This window comes from Colobus angolensis, unplaced genomic scaffold (assembly GCF_000951035.1).
Source record: "Colobus angolensis palliatus isolate OR3802 unplaced genomic scaffold, Cang.pa_1.0 Scaffold380, whole genome shotgun sequence".
Lineage (NCBI taxonomy): Eukaryota > Metazoa > Chordata > Mammalia > Primates > Cercopithecidae > Colobus > Colobus angolensis.
Window position 1 is genome coordinate 213,298 of NW_012117155.1, and position 15,015 is coordinate 228,312.

General features: G+C 43.9%; 1 protein-coding gene across 1 annotated transcript in view; it reads right to left on the reverse strand.

Moving 5' to 3' along the window:
• The window catches only part of SPON1 (spondin 1, extracellular matrix protein), a 313,956-nt gene that overhangs the window by 122,950 nt on the left and 175,991 nt on the right, over positions 1-15,015 (reverse strand). Inside the window, exon 6 of the mRNA XM_011954285.1 lies at positions 8,700-8,848. Within this exon, the coding sequence (XP_011809675.1) occupies positions 8,700-8,848 (149 nt within the window). The remainder of the gene's footprint in view (positions 1-8,699; positions 8,849-15,015) is intronic.

Below are 15,015 nucleotides of genomic sequence, written 5' to 3' on the forward strand. Positions count from 1 at the left end.
CCTTTTCCTGGTCTTTATTCTCTAGTAGATTCTACCTACCCCAATTTGTGTCTTCTTTCCATTGTGTTCCCACCCAATAAAACCAAAATACCCTCTTAGAAGATGGGAGGAAGAAAGGGTTCTAAGTACTTCCAATTTATTTTGTCACAATAATAAGACTAATAATGAGCTCATACTCCAAGCCATGCTTTGTACATGTATTATTTCATAACCAACAGAGGTAATTCATATTCTCATTATTGTTTTTCAGATGTAGAATCTAAGGCTCAGTGAACCTAGATGACCTACTGAAGGTCAGAGACTTAAGAAGTACAGGTTCTCTACTGTTTTCATGGTTCTTAAGTAACAGTGCAAGGCAGCAGGTGGCAAGGGTAAATAAGTGGCCTTAACAGTGCTTTGGGGCCCCATATGCTTTCTCTGACCTCTGCCTTTCCATACCCTTGTGTTTAGGCCTAGTAATGTCCCTCGATCCCACCTCAATTGCTAAACCAAACTCTAGACCTAGCATTTTGTCACTGAGTTGGTGCAGCTCTGAACTGTGGGTTTCTGCTGATCTTTCCTCTTCTTTCTTTAGCGCTCCTGAACTATTTCTCTCTTCAGTGCCCCTCTCTTCTACAGGACTGAAATCCTGCCCTGAGCTCCTGTCCTTTGGCTGGGGCTCTGCAACTCAGTCTAATTCTTGCCCATTCACTGCTGCCCTGAAATACAAATTTATCTTCTACCTTCAGTTTCCCCTGCCTTTTTTTTTGGAAACAGGGTCTGACTCTGTCGCCCAGGCTGGAGTAAGGTGGTGTGATCATGACTCACTGCAGCCTCTGCCTCCTGGGCCAAGTGATCCTTCTACCTCAGTTCCCCAACTGCTGGGACTACAGGCGTGCGCCTCCACGCCTGGCTAATTTTTGGTACTTCTTGCAGAGACAAGGGATCACTGTGTTGCCCAGGCTGGTCTTGAGCTCCTGAGCTCAAGTTATCTGCCCACCTCAGCCTCCCAAAATACTGGGATTACAGGCATGAGCCACGACGCCCAGGCCTTCAGTTCCCTTTTTTAGTATAAACTGCCCTCCCCACAGCCACTGGATACAATAACAGGCCGATGGTTCTTTACACAGAGGTGGCCACTAGATTGGAGTAAGGGTAGTTATCTGATGCAGGGGGCACCATTGCCCAAGCTATCCAGTGATCAACCTGTCTTTCTGGTGCTTCAACTAAGAGTCACCAAAACTGCTCATCTAGCTGTGAGAAGCCAAGGAGGAAGATCCTATGGCTACCATTTGGGGCCATGTGCAAACCAAGTAAGCAGAGGCAGCAGCTCTGTTGAAAAATAGTCGGGGAGAGATTCACATGGAAGGGCATGGAAAAGACCACCTGACACTGGTGGCAGTGTGGAGGAGGGAGAGAGAGTTAGTGGTCATCTCAGCCTGATGCCTTCCAGTTCCAGCTCTCATGAGGCTTTCTGTACTCTGCACAAACTTGTGTTCTCATGTGTCCTACTTTCTTTCTACAATAAAGTTTCCTTTGTCCTTGAGTTAGTTTCAATGGGTTCCTGTTACAATCAAATGAGACTTCACTAAACCACCTCTCTCCTTGGGTTGGGGGCCACATTTCTGCCCCTTGGCTTGTGTCCTGCTAATTCAGGAAGATGCGCTCCACGGCTGCCTCTAGGGCTGTTCTGGAGGTGGCATTGAACTAGCTCCCGCGAGCATCCTGATGAGGCTGTTCCAAGGAAGGGAGGGAGCATGCGCAAAGCAGTGAGTTGGTAATGGGTGTGGAGTTTTACTGTAGCTCTTTCTACATTTGAAGGCTCAGTTCTTACCCTTAATTGCTTATGGTCAACTTTGGGAAAAAATGTTAGGGCAAATTAGGAGATGACATTGTCAAGTGGGGATAGGAGGGCAGGCTGGGGCAGAGCCTGGGGATGCTGAAGGAGTTGAAGTAGATGGTAAAGGAGTTGTGGCCTCATCCTCTGGACCTTTTCATGCTGAGAAATGACATGAACTTGCAACATTAAATTTTCTAGCCCTGCAGGGGCTCTTAGGTCTTAGGACAAATCTCTCATTTTACTGATAAGGAAACAGAGGCTGAAGAATGAAAACATGGTAATGATAGCTAACATCCAATAATCTCTTTCTTAGGGCAGGCTCTGCTCCAAGCACTTGACACTTATCAGCTCACTTAGCCCTCAAAATGACCCTATGAGGTTGGCACAATTGCCATTTTCATCCCATAGAAGAGGGAACTGAGACACAGAGGGGTTAAATAACTTGCCCAAAGTCACACAGTAAGCAGGGGATGGAGCGAGGATTTGAACTCAGGAAATCTTGATTCAGAGGCAATGCTTTTAGACATTATACATCACTGCTTCTCATAAGCATGGAAGATCACTGGACCTTTATTATTATAAATAAAAGCTGGTGTGTGTATGCGTGTGTGGTTTTTCCAAACCGGATGAGGCAGCATGTTATGATTCATAGAAAACATTCGAAGTCAGGCCATGGTTTTAATGAAAGAAAAGTGATTAAAAATTTAGAAAATCAACAATCAGAAAACAACAATAGTTTAGTAGACATATGTCATCTCCAGTGATTTAAAGGAGATGAGTAAAGAAAATTATCAAACCTTTTCTTCCAGTCTCCGGAGCCATATAAACTGTTTCAACTTTAAAGAAAAATAACATCTGCTTGTGTATTGCTTCCCATGCCACAGGTGGTGTGATAATCCTGTGGGCTGGTTCAAGCCATCCTCCAAAGCAAGGTCTCCTGAAGGTGAAATAATCAATGCCTGTGTTAAGGGCCACCATTATCTGACCTTTTATGGTCAGGAAAGCCTTGAATCCAGAGGAATATAAAAGCTGGAGTGATTTTTCTAATGGATTTTTAATAAATGAGTGGCTCTTCAAAGCTCAGAGTTTTATGCAAGAACCATTCATGGCTTGCTTGTCAATCAATTCAGATATTTGTTAGGTGTTACAGATATTAGTTGGATACCTGAAAATGTAGAAAACTGAACTGACACAAAAAGTTCTCTTTCCTTCTACAAACAGATAGAAATGCTGGACAAATATAACAAAACACATTACAGAAATATGTAAATGAGTTTAGAAAAACTGCCCAGATGCCAGAAATGGGGAAGAAAGTCTAACTCAAAACAGTAAGCAGGAGCTAGTGCGTGGTGAGCTGTTGGGGCCCTGGACTGGGATATGGGCCCCAGGAGCTGGAGTCGGGGGTTTAGCAGCCCATATGTGGAAAGAAGGGGAATCTTGAGCCAGGGAGAAGTGGGGCATGGGAGGGCACGCCTGCGTACAGTTGGATGTTTTAAAGGGCTGCCATGTTTGTGAATAGGGCATGAGAAAACCCTCCATCAAGCATTTGGGAACATGGCAAGGAAGCTTGCTTCTGCCCGAGGCACCTCCAAGAAATGGAACTCCCAATCTCTCTCACGCGTAAATGCAGGGTCCAGATGTATACTAGCTGTGCAGTGGGCAATTCCAATCTGAGAAATGACACAAAAACTTGGGTGGGACCAGGAGAAGAAAATACAAAGTCACTGTAAAGACACCATCACTTGAACCTTTTTTCCTCCAACAGGAAAAAAAGAAAAAGGAAAAAAAACTGAGGCTGAATATGGTGGCTCATGCCTGTAATCCCAGCACTTTGGAAGGCCAAGGTGGGTGGATCACCTGAGGTCGGGAGTTCGAGATCCGCCTGACCAACACAAAACCCTGTCTCTACTAAAAATAAAAAAATTAGCTGGGCATGATGGTGGGTGCCTGTAATCCCAGCTACTCAGGAGGCTGAGGCAGGAGAATTGCTTGAACCCAGGAGGCGAAGGTTGCAGTGAGCTGAGATCGCACCACTGCACTCCAGCCTGGGTGACAAGAGTGAAACTCCATCTCAAAAAAACAAAACAAATACCACTGCAGACGATCAAACAATTTAAAACCATAGAACAAACTAATGACACCGAGAACAAGTTCAATGAAAAGGAAAAGTAGTCTCTAAGATTACGAGAAAAGAGAATAATCTGAAAGAGACAATCAGACATATTTAAAATTATTGAAGAGATAAAAGTAGCCCTAACGAAGGATTAGAATAGTGGAAAGAAGCAGATGTGGATTGGAAAAGGAGACTCCAGCAGAGAGGAAACCCAACAAGGCCCTGCCCACATTTGTGCCCACATTTCCCCAACAGATGCACAGATTCCTCTAAGGAAAAAAGTTCTTTCTATGGAAATAATCATGTATGTGCCTCTCCCACTTTGTCTGTGAATTTCGTCTGAGTACAGACAAAGTGGTCCTGCATTCAACTTTTCAGCCTCCTTTTGTGCCACAATCCCCTCACTATCCTTGTGCCACATTAGTCTTTTTTTAGTTCTAAGCACAATAAGGTATGTTCTCCCATAGGCCCTTTGCACGTGCTGTTGCTAGCATCTAAAATGATTTTCCCCTACACTTGTCTTCTGGGTTTCTGCTTCACGGTCACTTGTTAGGGAGACTTTCCCTGACCAGTTTATCTAAAACAGGTCCCTCCCTACTCCTAATCCTCTTTATGTCACCACCACCCTTGTTGGTTTCTTTTCACTTAAATATATGTATTTTACTTGTTTTCCTTTTCTCCACTGTTAGGATGTAGGCTCATGAAGGAAAGGAGTTTTCTTGATTACTGCTGCATCTGCAACGCCTAGCATATAGTAGGTGTTCAGTAAAATTACCAAATGAATAAACTAAAAAGTTCAATAAATATTTATAAAGTTATTGAATGAACAAGCTATATATTCAAGAAACATTTAGGAAGCATCCAATACTATGCCAAGCTCAGGGGATACAATAGTGGGAAGGGCAGCTTTAAACCTTGTTGTTTGGTGAGGGAGAGACATCAAACAAATATGTAAGTGTGATGATGCTAACAATAGGAGAAGTACAAAGTGCTGGGAGAGCATTTGGGAAGATCAATTTAGTAGAGAATCAGGGAAAGCCTCCTGGAAGAAGCAACATCTAAGCTAAGTTCTGAGGGATGAATAGGAGTTCACCAATTACAAGGCTGCTGGAAGATGTCCTGGCTGAGAGAAGGTCCAGAGGCAAGAAGGGCATGGCCCTCTTGTGCAGACTGAAAGAGGTTCTGTATGCCCAAAATTTAGAGTTCCAGCAAGAAATAAAATTGGAGAGGTAAGACAAGGCCCGGACATAGAGGGTATTCAGGCTATGATAAGGAATTTGGACTTTATCTTAGGGTTAAGGAGAAGCCATTAAACATTTGAAGTGGGGGAGTGGCATGATCTGATTTATTTTTTATAAAGATGGCCCTGAGGCAGCATGGGCAATAGGAGCAGAATCAGAGGCAGGGACATCAGTAGGCTACTGCAGCAATTTAGGCAAGAGATAAGGGGAGGGAGGTGGTGATGAGGGCAGATTGAACTGGATGAATTTAAAAGAGAAGGCATGAGTTTTGGTGTGGAGAGATCAAGGATTCTAGCCTGAATAACTGAGTGAAAGGGGCATCATCTTTGGGCCAGCATCCAGCAGAGAACCAGACACTTAGTAAACATGCCAGAAATATGGGCTTACTGAAGTAGAAATGGTCTTAGTGGGATAAAGTGTTTTCATAACAAGTATTCATAAGCACACTTTCCACTCCCACACCAACCTACAAGTGTGATGTACCATTTCCTGCGGCCCCCGCCTGCCTTGGATTACCCATTTGTGACCTGCCAGACTAGCCATAGCTCAGTATTTCTAATTCCCAGTCCCTAGGTGTCCTGGCCACCAGGACCCACTTGCCTTTGTCCTCCCACAAAGGAGCGAGCATTGTGGACTTCCCCAGCCCCAGCTATGAGTGCCACTACTGCCAATAATTCTGCTGTAATTTTTCATTAATTTTCTTCGTGTTTTGCAGTTATAGTAACATTAAAATTTATACTCAACAGTATTATTATAACTTTCCACTATTAATGGGATTAGTATTTTTGTTCATTTGTGCTTGAAAGTCATCAGCATAAAATTTACCTCCAACAATAGCTATTGTGATTCTTCATGCCCTTGAAACTTGCAGTGAGCACTAAGTTTATAATAAGAGAATGCTGGTAAGCATATAAATGTCTTTCTTGAGAAAAGAGGGCTTTTTATTTTCATCATGGCTGGACTCAGGTTCTTTGACACAGTGATTGGTAGGATACAAAGTATTAAAGGCTGAGAACACTGTGTTAGTTTGTTGATGTTTTCAAGCAAGTTTCTGGTTATTCAGAGGACACTTTCATATTCTAGGAGGATTCATATTCTTGCTTCTTTTACTGTTGTTTCTTACCCAACTTACAAAAAAATATAATTAATTGTGTGCTTGCGGGGAACAATATTTAGAAAGATGAATTATTTGGAATCCTGAAATCACCCTATCCAACTGACTTTCCCAGGAGCTGGGGAACCCAAGGTACTGATAGCAGAGGCCAGATTGAGAGGTTGGCAAGAGGAATTTCTCTGTGGGGTAGCTGTGTGGGACAGGGAACGTATACAAGTAGGCCTGGCTTCATGGGCAGGTGACCTGTGCAATCTCACAGGACCCCGTGCTATGAAATTCACGGTATTACCATCTTGAGATTCTCAACAAGTTTTGAACAAGTGGCCCCAGGTTTACACAGAGCAGATTATACATCTAGTACTGTCTGGGCTTTGGAGCCAGACAGAGTTGGGTTTAAGTCCTGGTATTCTCTGCTGTTGACCTTGCCTTGGTTTCCTTATCTGTAAAACTGGGATAATAATAGCATCCTCTCAGCCTAGATGTGAGGGGGGCTAAAAGTAGATATCCAGCACCCAGGGAGCCTGAAAGGTAGTGATGGGCTCTGAGATATGCTCATTCCCATGTGCGGTACCCATAATTAAACTCATTATTACGACTGTATGTCTGAAACACTAGCCAGCTGGGATAGGCAGACAGATGTTGCCTGTGTGGTAATACAAGCCAATCACAGGCATGCTGATTAGGAACATACCAAAGAACCTTTTCCTAAGAGGGACATTCTGAGGCTGGCAGTGGTGGAGGGGGGTCCCACCCATGAGTTTTCAATCTTTTTATTGCTATGACACATGTCAGATAATGTTCACCAGCACAATATAGTTCCAGTTACATATGATTCCTGCAGGCTTCTTTTTCCAGAAACCTCTCAAGTAAGCCAACAAGTGAGACTGACATTATCGTGAAGATGTCCCTGACCCTGATGTAATTAACTGGCAAACTTTAATATTTCAACTACTATTTGTAACAAAAGGTTTTCAAGATCCCACACTATGGAGCTTGACAAATCAGGGAGGCACAATTCCATACCTGAGAACTGGGAATGTGGACCCCCAGGATCCCAAACAAGGGTTCCCTCATGATAGGCCAGACAGACTAGCGCCAATATGGTGCCCTGCATAACTTTGCCACAGTCTGAAGGAGCGATGCCAATTGTGAGGCACGGCAGCCAGAGTCAGAGAAACAGAGCACAGTCAGGTAGCTCAGCTTGGATGAATAGAATGCACTCTTAAAACATCTGGTCAAACATCTTTTTTTTCCAAGAAAGGAGGAAAGACTTTAAATCAAATTAATAAGAAACATAAGCTCATTCTAGGGCATTTTTCTGATTCCTCCGGGGATTTATAGCAGGAGTCAGAGTGACCTTTGTTGCATCCGATTTAGGGTTTGCGGGCAGCTTGGAGTCCAGATGGTAGGGAGCACTGCAGGCCTCAGCTGTGCTTGCCCTGCTGTGCGGCTCAGGCCTCTGGGCACATGCATACTGGGAGATGGGGTCCCTGGTGTTCCCGTAGCCTCCTGCATTGTCGCAGGAGATGTGGGACAGGAGCACAGGGAGGGCAACAGCCTCTTAGTGACCTGTGTTGTAAAATGATCACATCCCAAGCATGCTTTCCTCTTTCCTTACTTCCTCCAGAGCACTTGGTGGGCAGTGGGACATGCTCCCACGTGCTCTCTCAGGCTGGACGGGCTTTTGTGGGTAGTGATGGCTAAAGCTGCCCTGCCACGTCTTGCAGTAAACCACCGCTGAGCCACGTGGCTCTTCTTCCAAGGTTCTCTCATTAGCCTCCTCTCTGGTGTCAACCTCATCAGGCTTTTGATGAAGGACGATGGCATTGTCAGCCAAATGAATTGACAAGAATTATGGGCTTTTTCTCCCTTATCTCACAGAGGTATCAGTGAGGGCCTAGACAACGGGACTGCTCCTGGGCCCACACAACACAGGACACAGAAGATGCCTTAGTCCATGATGATTATGATGAACTAATGACTAATTTATCAAGTACCTCAAGACATAGTTGCAAAAAGCACATGCCAACACACAAATGCTTATTTTGGGGATTTGGCTGGACAGCTTGACTATTACTCCTCTGACCCTCTCAAAGATCACAGTAAGAAAACCTTGATTCACAGCTTTGACTCTCAGGAGACTAGAGACAAGGCATCCCAACAATGTGGCCACAGCAGCAGCATTTAGCACAGGCTGAAGAAAACATGAATGCAGTCAGGGACAATCTGAGACAACAAAATGGATATTTGTGCCTCTGTCTGTCCTCTACTTAACATAAAACCCCAAACTCAGCAAATAAGATTTTCTTCTAGCACACTGTACTGCAAATTTCAAGCCTCTGGGAACAATATCTAAGGAGTGCTTTGATTGCATTTCTGTTATTTGGTCATTCTGTGATTTTTTTGTCTTACCTGTTGTCGAATTTCTTCCTCCATTTTCACGGGTGAGCCCAATTCTGCAACTTGTTTGACACCTTCGCTGGCATATCCTCCATATTCCCACAGTACATAATTCTTGGAGTGGGATCCTCCGATGATTGCAGACCAGTGATTGGCCCGACCTGGGAAAGTCAATCAGGATGCAGTTATCAGTGTGGCTGTGGCTGAAACATGAGTCCCTTAAATGATGGTGAGGATGCGTAATTGGACAATGATTCAAAGAACACTGACTAAGCACCTATTCTGTCTTAGGCCCTGTGCTATTCAGTGATAAGAGAGAGTTCCTATAAGCAAATAGGTCTTGGGAATGTATAGACAGGTAATAGCAGATGTTGAACAAGACAGAGGCAGCCCAGAGATGCGTTCTGTCTAGGAAGGTCTCAGAGAAGGGGATAGTTGAGAGAATGTTAAAAGCTGACCATATTTGTAAGGCAAAATAGAGTAGAAAGGACTGTTCTGGCAGACTCCCATCCAAGCGCTAACCGGGCCCGACCCTGCTTACCTTCTGAGATCAGACAAGATTGGGTGTATTCAGGGTGGTATAGCCATACCCAGACTCAGAAACATTAAATAACATTGTGTGTTTGGAGAGTCATAACTAATTCAGCATTGCTGTGTCACAAACTGTCAAGGGGAAAGTTAGGGGATGATGCCAGGGAGGTAGGAAGAAGCTGGCTCATGAATGGCCTTGCTCTAAATGCTTCAGGAGTTTGGATGTCATTTGAAAGGATCTGAAAACCACTGAAGGGTTCTGGCAGAGGAGTGATATAATTGCATTTGAATTTTAGATAAATCATCCAGACAGCAGTGTGAAGAATGCATTGGAGGGAGCACAGTTGGAGTGGAGAGCTGGAGAGGTAAGCAAGGAGCAAAAGATAGAAGAAATGTGTGCAGACTAGCCTTAGAAGTACACATGGTTGATTTCAGCTGAGTTTCATGTACATTTCAGTACAAGGGGCAATTAACTAAATTTAAAGGATGGGATAGACAGTTTGAATATGTGGAAGTGACCAGTCCACAGTGATTTGGTGAAGATCACATGGGATGGCAGCTGCAGCAGGATGTGGGAGGGAATTAATGCACAACACAATAGCATGGGAAAATAGTAAGATCTGGGCTGGACCAAGACAGAACTTGACTTGAGGATTTTATTTAAGTTCCCAAGGAAGGGAGGAAGAAGGAACTGATAGTATCAGCACCCTACTGGATTTGTTTTTGCATGTGATGAATATAGCTACATAAAAATTTATTATTTACTAAGTTACATATAGTTAGTTCATCACAGGGTTGGCTCAATTCTCAGCCATTCTTTGGTTGCTTAAACAAAGACTCAAGTTAAATAACATTTTCAGGCATAGCAAAGAGGAAAACTTGAACTGGGTGAACCCAACTGACATTTTCAGTTTCCCACCCGGCGGCCCAGAGTGGGCAGAACTCTTCAGCCCAGCACCTAAGAAAGTGGTTCTGAACATGGCCTGGTTCTGTTTACAGCTCACATCACTTCCCTATGGCCCTTTGCTCCAGGGGCACATCAAGAACATAGGTGTAAAGCCTGGCTGCACCTTCCTGGCCTGCTGAGGGCAGCCATGGCCCACCCCAGGCAGAAGACCATGTGGGTTTGCCCAATTGCTTGTTCATTATTTCCTACACATCAGGAAAATGCAGACCCCATGTTTATCCCTCATCTCTCATATCCCTAGAGTAGACAGATAGAGATGCTGCCAGCTGTTTCTCTAACTCATTTCTTGGGTGAAGAGAGTCCTAGCTGTCGTCTAAGCCAAAGTACGCTTGTGTAGGGGCAATGGCTGGTAGCCAGTAACGGCCTTAGGTTCGTGATGTGGACAGAGTGACCAGCTTCAAAATCTCTTGCTCTCCCTGCCCTTCTCCACCAAAATACTACGTGTTTCAGGCCTGTCCTGCCTGAAATTCTATACCTGAGTGCAGAATTACCATATGCTCTTTGCTCTGTACTCTCTTCTTGTTTGGCTTAGCCAACTCCCATTCTTCCTTTATAAAATACTCAGAAGTTCCTCAAGACCACCGCAGGCCAACCTAAGCTTTTGTCTTCTGTCTTGCCATAACACAAATCACATTTATTATCACTGTTACAGTCTGTTATTTCACTAGGCCGAACGTTTCTTGAGGGAGCCTGCCTTCAGCCCAATACCTAGTGCTGTGCCTAGTGTATTGTTAGTGCTCAGTATATGTTTCCAAAGCATTTCATCCAGACAATCAAATGGGAGGGCAGCAGTATATGCACTTGACATAGTTGGGAACAAGCTTGCACAGATTTGATTCACTGTGATTAAATTCAAGCCTTAGTTCAGCAGAGTTGATAAGTTCAGCAGAGTTGACACCTGCTAAGCTAAGGCAGTATCCTATGTGCTGTTAAAAAACAAAGAGCAACAACAAAAAAGAAAGGCATTGGTCTTCGAGCCAGCAGACAGGGATTGAAATGCTAGCATAGACACTTACTGGCTTTGTAAACTTGGTTAAATTCAATTACTTTATTTCCCTGAGTCTCAGTTCCCTCATTTGTAATTCAGGGATGATAATGTCGACCCTATCAACCTATTATGAGAATTAAATTAAATTAAATTATTTAAAAGTGAGACAATATATTAAAATCACTACTGGCACACAATTGACAGTCAATAATTATAGTTTCTTCCTTTCATGGTTGTTAGGGAGGCTACAAAACTGAGTAAAACATGAAACCTGCCTTTAATTCAGTATAAGAGATAAGAAATATGTACTATAAGTAAGATAATGGGAACATGTACAATCCTAGGGGATTAGGGGAGGGACCAAGATGGATCTTTCTGGCTTATTCATATAACTTCCATTATGTGCCAAGCACAGTGGCGGGCCCTGGATACTGAGGACTGGATATGGTGTTGCCCTGAAGGGACTCACAGTCTGAGGGTGGGGGAAACAGATGGATAAGCGGATTAATTACAATCCACTGTGGTCAGGGTTATTTATAGCACAAGACTGCAGAGCACAGAGGATGGAGCAGCTAACTCCAAATTCCCCAGATCCAAGGAATCAAAGTCCAAAGGCACGAGTTCAGAGAAGCAGGCACCTCAAGCATGGGACCTATCTTTATGATTCTCACTCTTAAATAAAATTTAATTACACCACTTCAACCTCATAGCCAATACAGCTGTTAGTTTCCTGCAATGGTCTTGCAACATAACATACTAATTCAAATTTTAACACGTTTAATGACATCAACCAAATAACAGATATTTGAAAGGCACTTGGCCAGGGGAAAGGAATAAGACTATGTCCCTGCCCTGGGGGGACAAGACAGGCACCTGTGGAAAAACAATTTGCAACATTACAAAGGGTATTGATGTCAAGTGAGCAGCAGTCACTCAGGTGCAAAATGGTGCAGGGAAGAAAGGCATGGTGACCAGCCTCCAAGCCCCACTTATAACCATAAATCAGTCATTCAATCTCTCAGAGCCTCGGTTTCCCTTTAAAAAACAGAAATAATAATTACCAAACTGGAGTAGCTCCCAGAGTTGTACAAATTAATTGAGACAGTTTTGGAAAGAATTGTGAAAGCTGTAAAGAATTGTACAAAACAAAGCTCTTGGTATTATTACAGATATGAAGCACCAATCCAAAAGAAGGTGGTGGAGCAAGGAAACTTTCCAGTTGGAAGAAGGGTGTAAAGAAATGTAAAGATGTAAAGAAATAGATAGAAATAGGATAGAAAATAGATAGAAATGTAAAGAAATAGATAGAAATAGGATAGAAATAGATAGAAAAGAGGATAGTGTGCTGGGTGCAGGACTGGCAGGCTAGTTGGAGCAGGGATTTAATGAACAATATCGATGCTAGGCACAAACACCTAGTAGGTGTTAGGACGATGCTCTTCTATGTGTAATCCTCACTATAACTTTATCCTCATGTTACATATGAAGAAACTGAGGCCCAGAGAGCTTAAGGAATCAGCCCAAACTCACAGAACAAGGAAGGGGCAAAACTGAGGTTGAAGCCCAGGTCTACCTGACTCCAGAACACACGTTCATCTCCCTACATCCCACTGTGAGGTCAGGACACAGAAGAGATGATTGGATGGACTGTAGAAACAAAGAAATTAGATGAAAAAGAATTTCAGGGCTAGGTTGTGGTGGGTGCTGAGTACCCATGGTGGTAAATGGCACTGGGAAAGGGGGAACATGATTGAAGGTTTCTCCTGCGAAGAATGACATAACAATAGTTAACATGTATTAAACTGATATGGATTGGCTCTGTGTCCCTACCTGAATTTCATCTCAAGTTGTAATTCCCATGTGTTGAGGGAGAGACCTGGTGGGAGGTGACTGGATCATGAAAGCAGTTTCCCTTATGCTGTTCTCATGATAGTGAGTGAGTTCTCATGAGATCTGATGGTTTGAAAGTGTGTGGCAGTACTCCCTTCATTCTTGCTGTCTCCTGCTGCCTTGTGAAGAAGGTGCCTGCTTCTCCTTCACCTTCTCCTTCACCTGTAGGGGCAATGGCTGGTAGCCAGTAACGGCCTTAGGTTCGTGATGTGGACAGAGTGACCAGCTTCAAAATCTCTTGCTCTCCCTGCCCTTCTCCACCAAAATACTACTTGTTTCAGGCCTGTCCCGCCTGAAATTCTATACCTTAGTGCAGAAGGTATAGAATTTCTGCAATGATTGTAAATTTCCTGAGGCCTCCCCAGCCATGCTGAACTGTTAGTCAATTAAACTTCTTTTATTTGTAAATTACCGAGTCTCAGGTAGTTCTTTATAGCAGTGTGAAAATGGACTAATACAGAAAATTGGTACCCAAAGTGGGGTACTGCTATAAAGATACCTGAAAATGTGGAAGCAACTTTGGAAGCAGGTAACAGGCAGAGGTCAGAACAGTTTGGAGGGCTCAGAAGAAGACAGGAAGATGTGGGAAAGTTTGAAACTTCCTAGAGACTTGTTGAGTGAATTTCACCAAAATGCTGATAGTGACATGGACAATGAAGTCGAGGTTGAAGTGGTCTCAGATAAAAATAAGAAACTTACTGGGAACTGGAAGTAAACGTTACACTTGCTATACTTTGGCAAAGGGACTGGCAGCATTTTTCTTCTGCTCTAGAGATCTGAGGAACTTTCAACTTGAAAGAGAGGATTTAGGATATCTAGCAGCAGAAATTTCTAAGTAGCAAAGCATTTAAGATTTGACCTGGTTGATTCTAAAAGCATATAGTCATATGCATTCACAAAGGGATGGTCTGAAATTGGAACTTATGTTTAAACGGGAAGCAGAGCATAAAAGTTTGGAAAATTTGCAACCTATGTGGTAGTAAAAAAAAAAAAAAACACACACACACATTTTCTGGGGAGAAATTCAAGCAGAAATCTGCGTAAGTAAAAATCCAAATGTTAATAGTCATGACAATGGGGAAAATGTCTCCAAGGGCATTTCAGAGATCTTCACAGCAGCCTCTGCTATCACAGGCTGGGAGACCAAGGGGGGAAAATGGTTTTCTGGGCCAGGCCCAGGGCCCTGCTGGTCTGTGCAGATGTGGGACATGGCACCTTTTGTCCCAGCTGCTCAAGCTCCAGCTGTGGCTAAAAGGGACCAAGGTGCAGTTTGGGCCATTGCTTTAGAGGGTGTAAGCCCCAAGCCTTGGCTGCTTCTATGTGGTGTTGGGGATCTGTGGGTAAATAGATGGCAAGAATTGAGTTTTGGGAACCTCTGCCTAGGTTTCAGAGGATGTATGGAAATGCCTGGATGTCCAGGCAGAAGCCTGCTGCAGGGCAGAGCCCTCATGGAGAACCTCTACTAGGGCCATGCAGAGGGAAAATGTGGGGCTGAAGACTCACCATACAGAGTCCCCACTGGGACACTGCCTAGTGGAGCTGTGAGAAGAGGGTCATCATCCTTCAGACCCCTGAATGGTAGATCCACTGACAGCTTGCACTGTGTACCTGGAAAAGCTATGGGCAGTCAACACCAGTTTGTGAAAGCAGCCTCGGGGGCTGTACCCTGCAGAGCCACAGGGGTGGAGCTGCCCAAGGCCTTGGGAGCCCACCTCTTACATTGATGTGGCCTGGATATGAGACACAGAGTCAAAGGAGATTATTTTGGAGCTTTAAGGTTTAATGACTGCCTTGGGTTTTGGATTAGACTGGGGCCTGTGGTCCCTTTGTTTTGGCCAATTTCTCCCATTTGGAATGGGAGCATCTACCCAATGCCTGTATCCTCATTTTATCTTGGAAGTAACTAATTTGCTTTTGATTTTACAGGCTCATAGGCAGAAGGGACTTCCCTT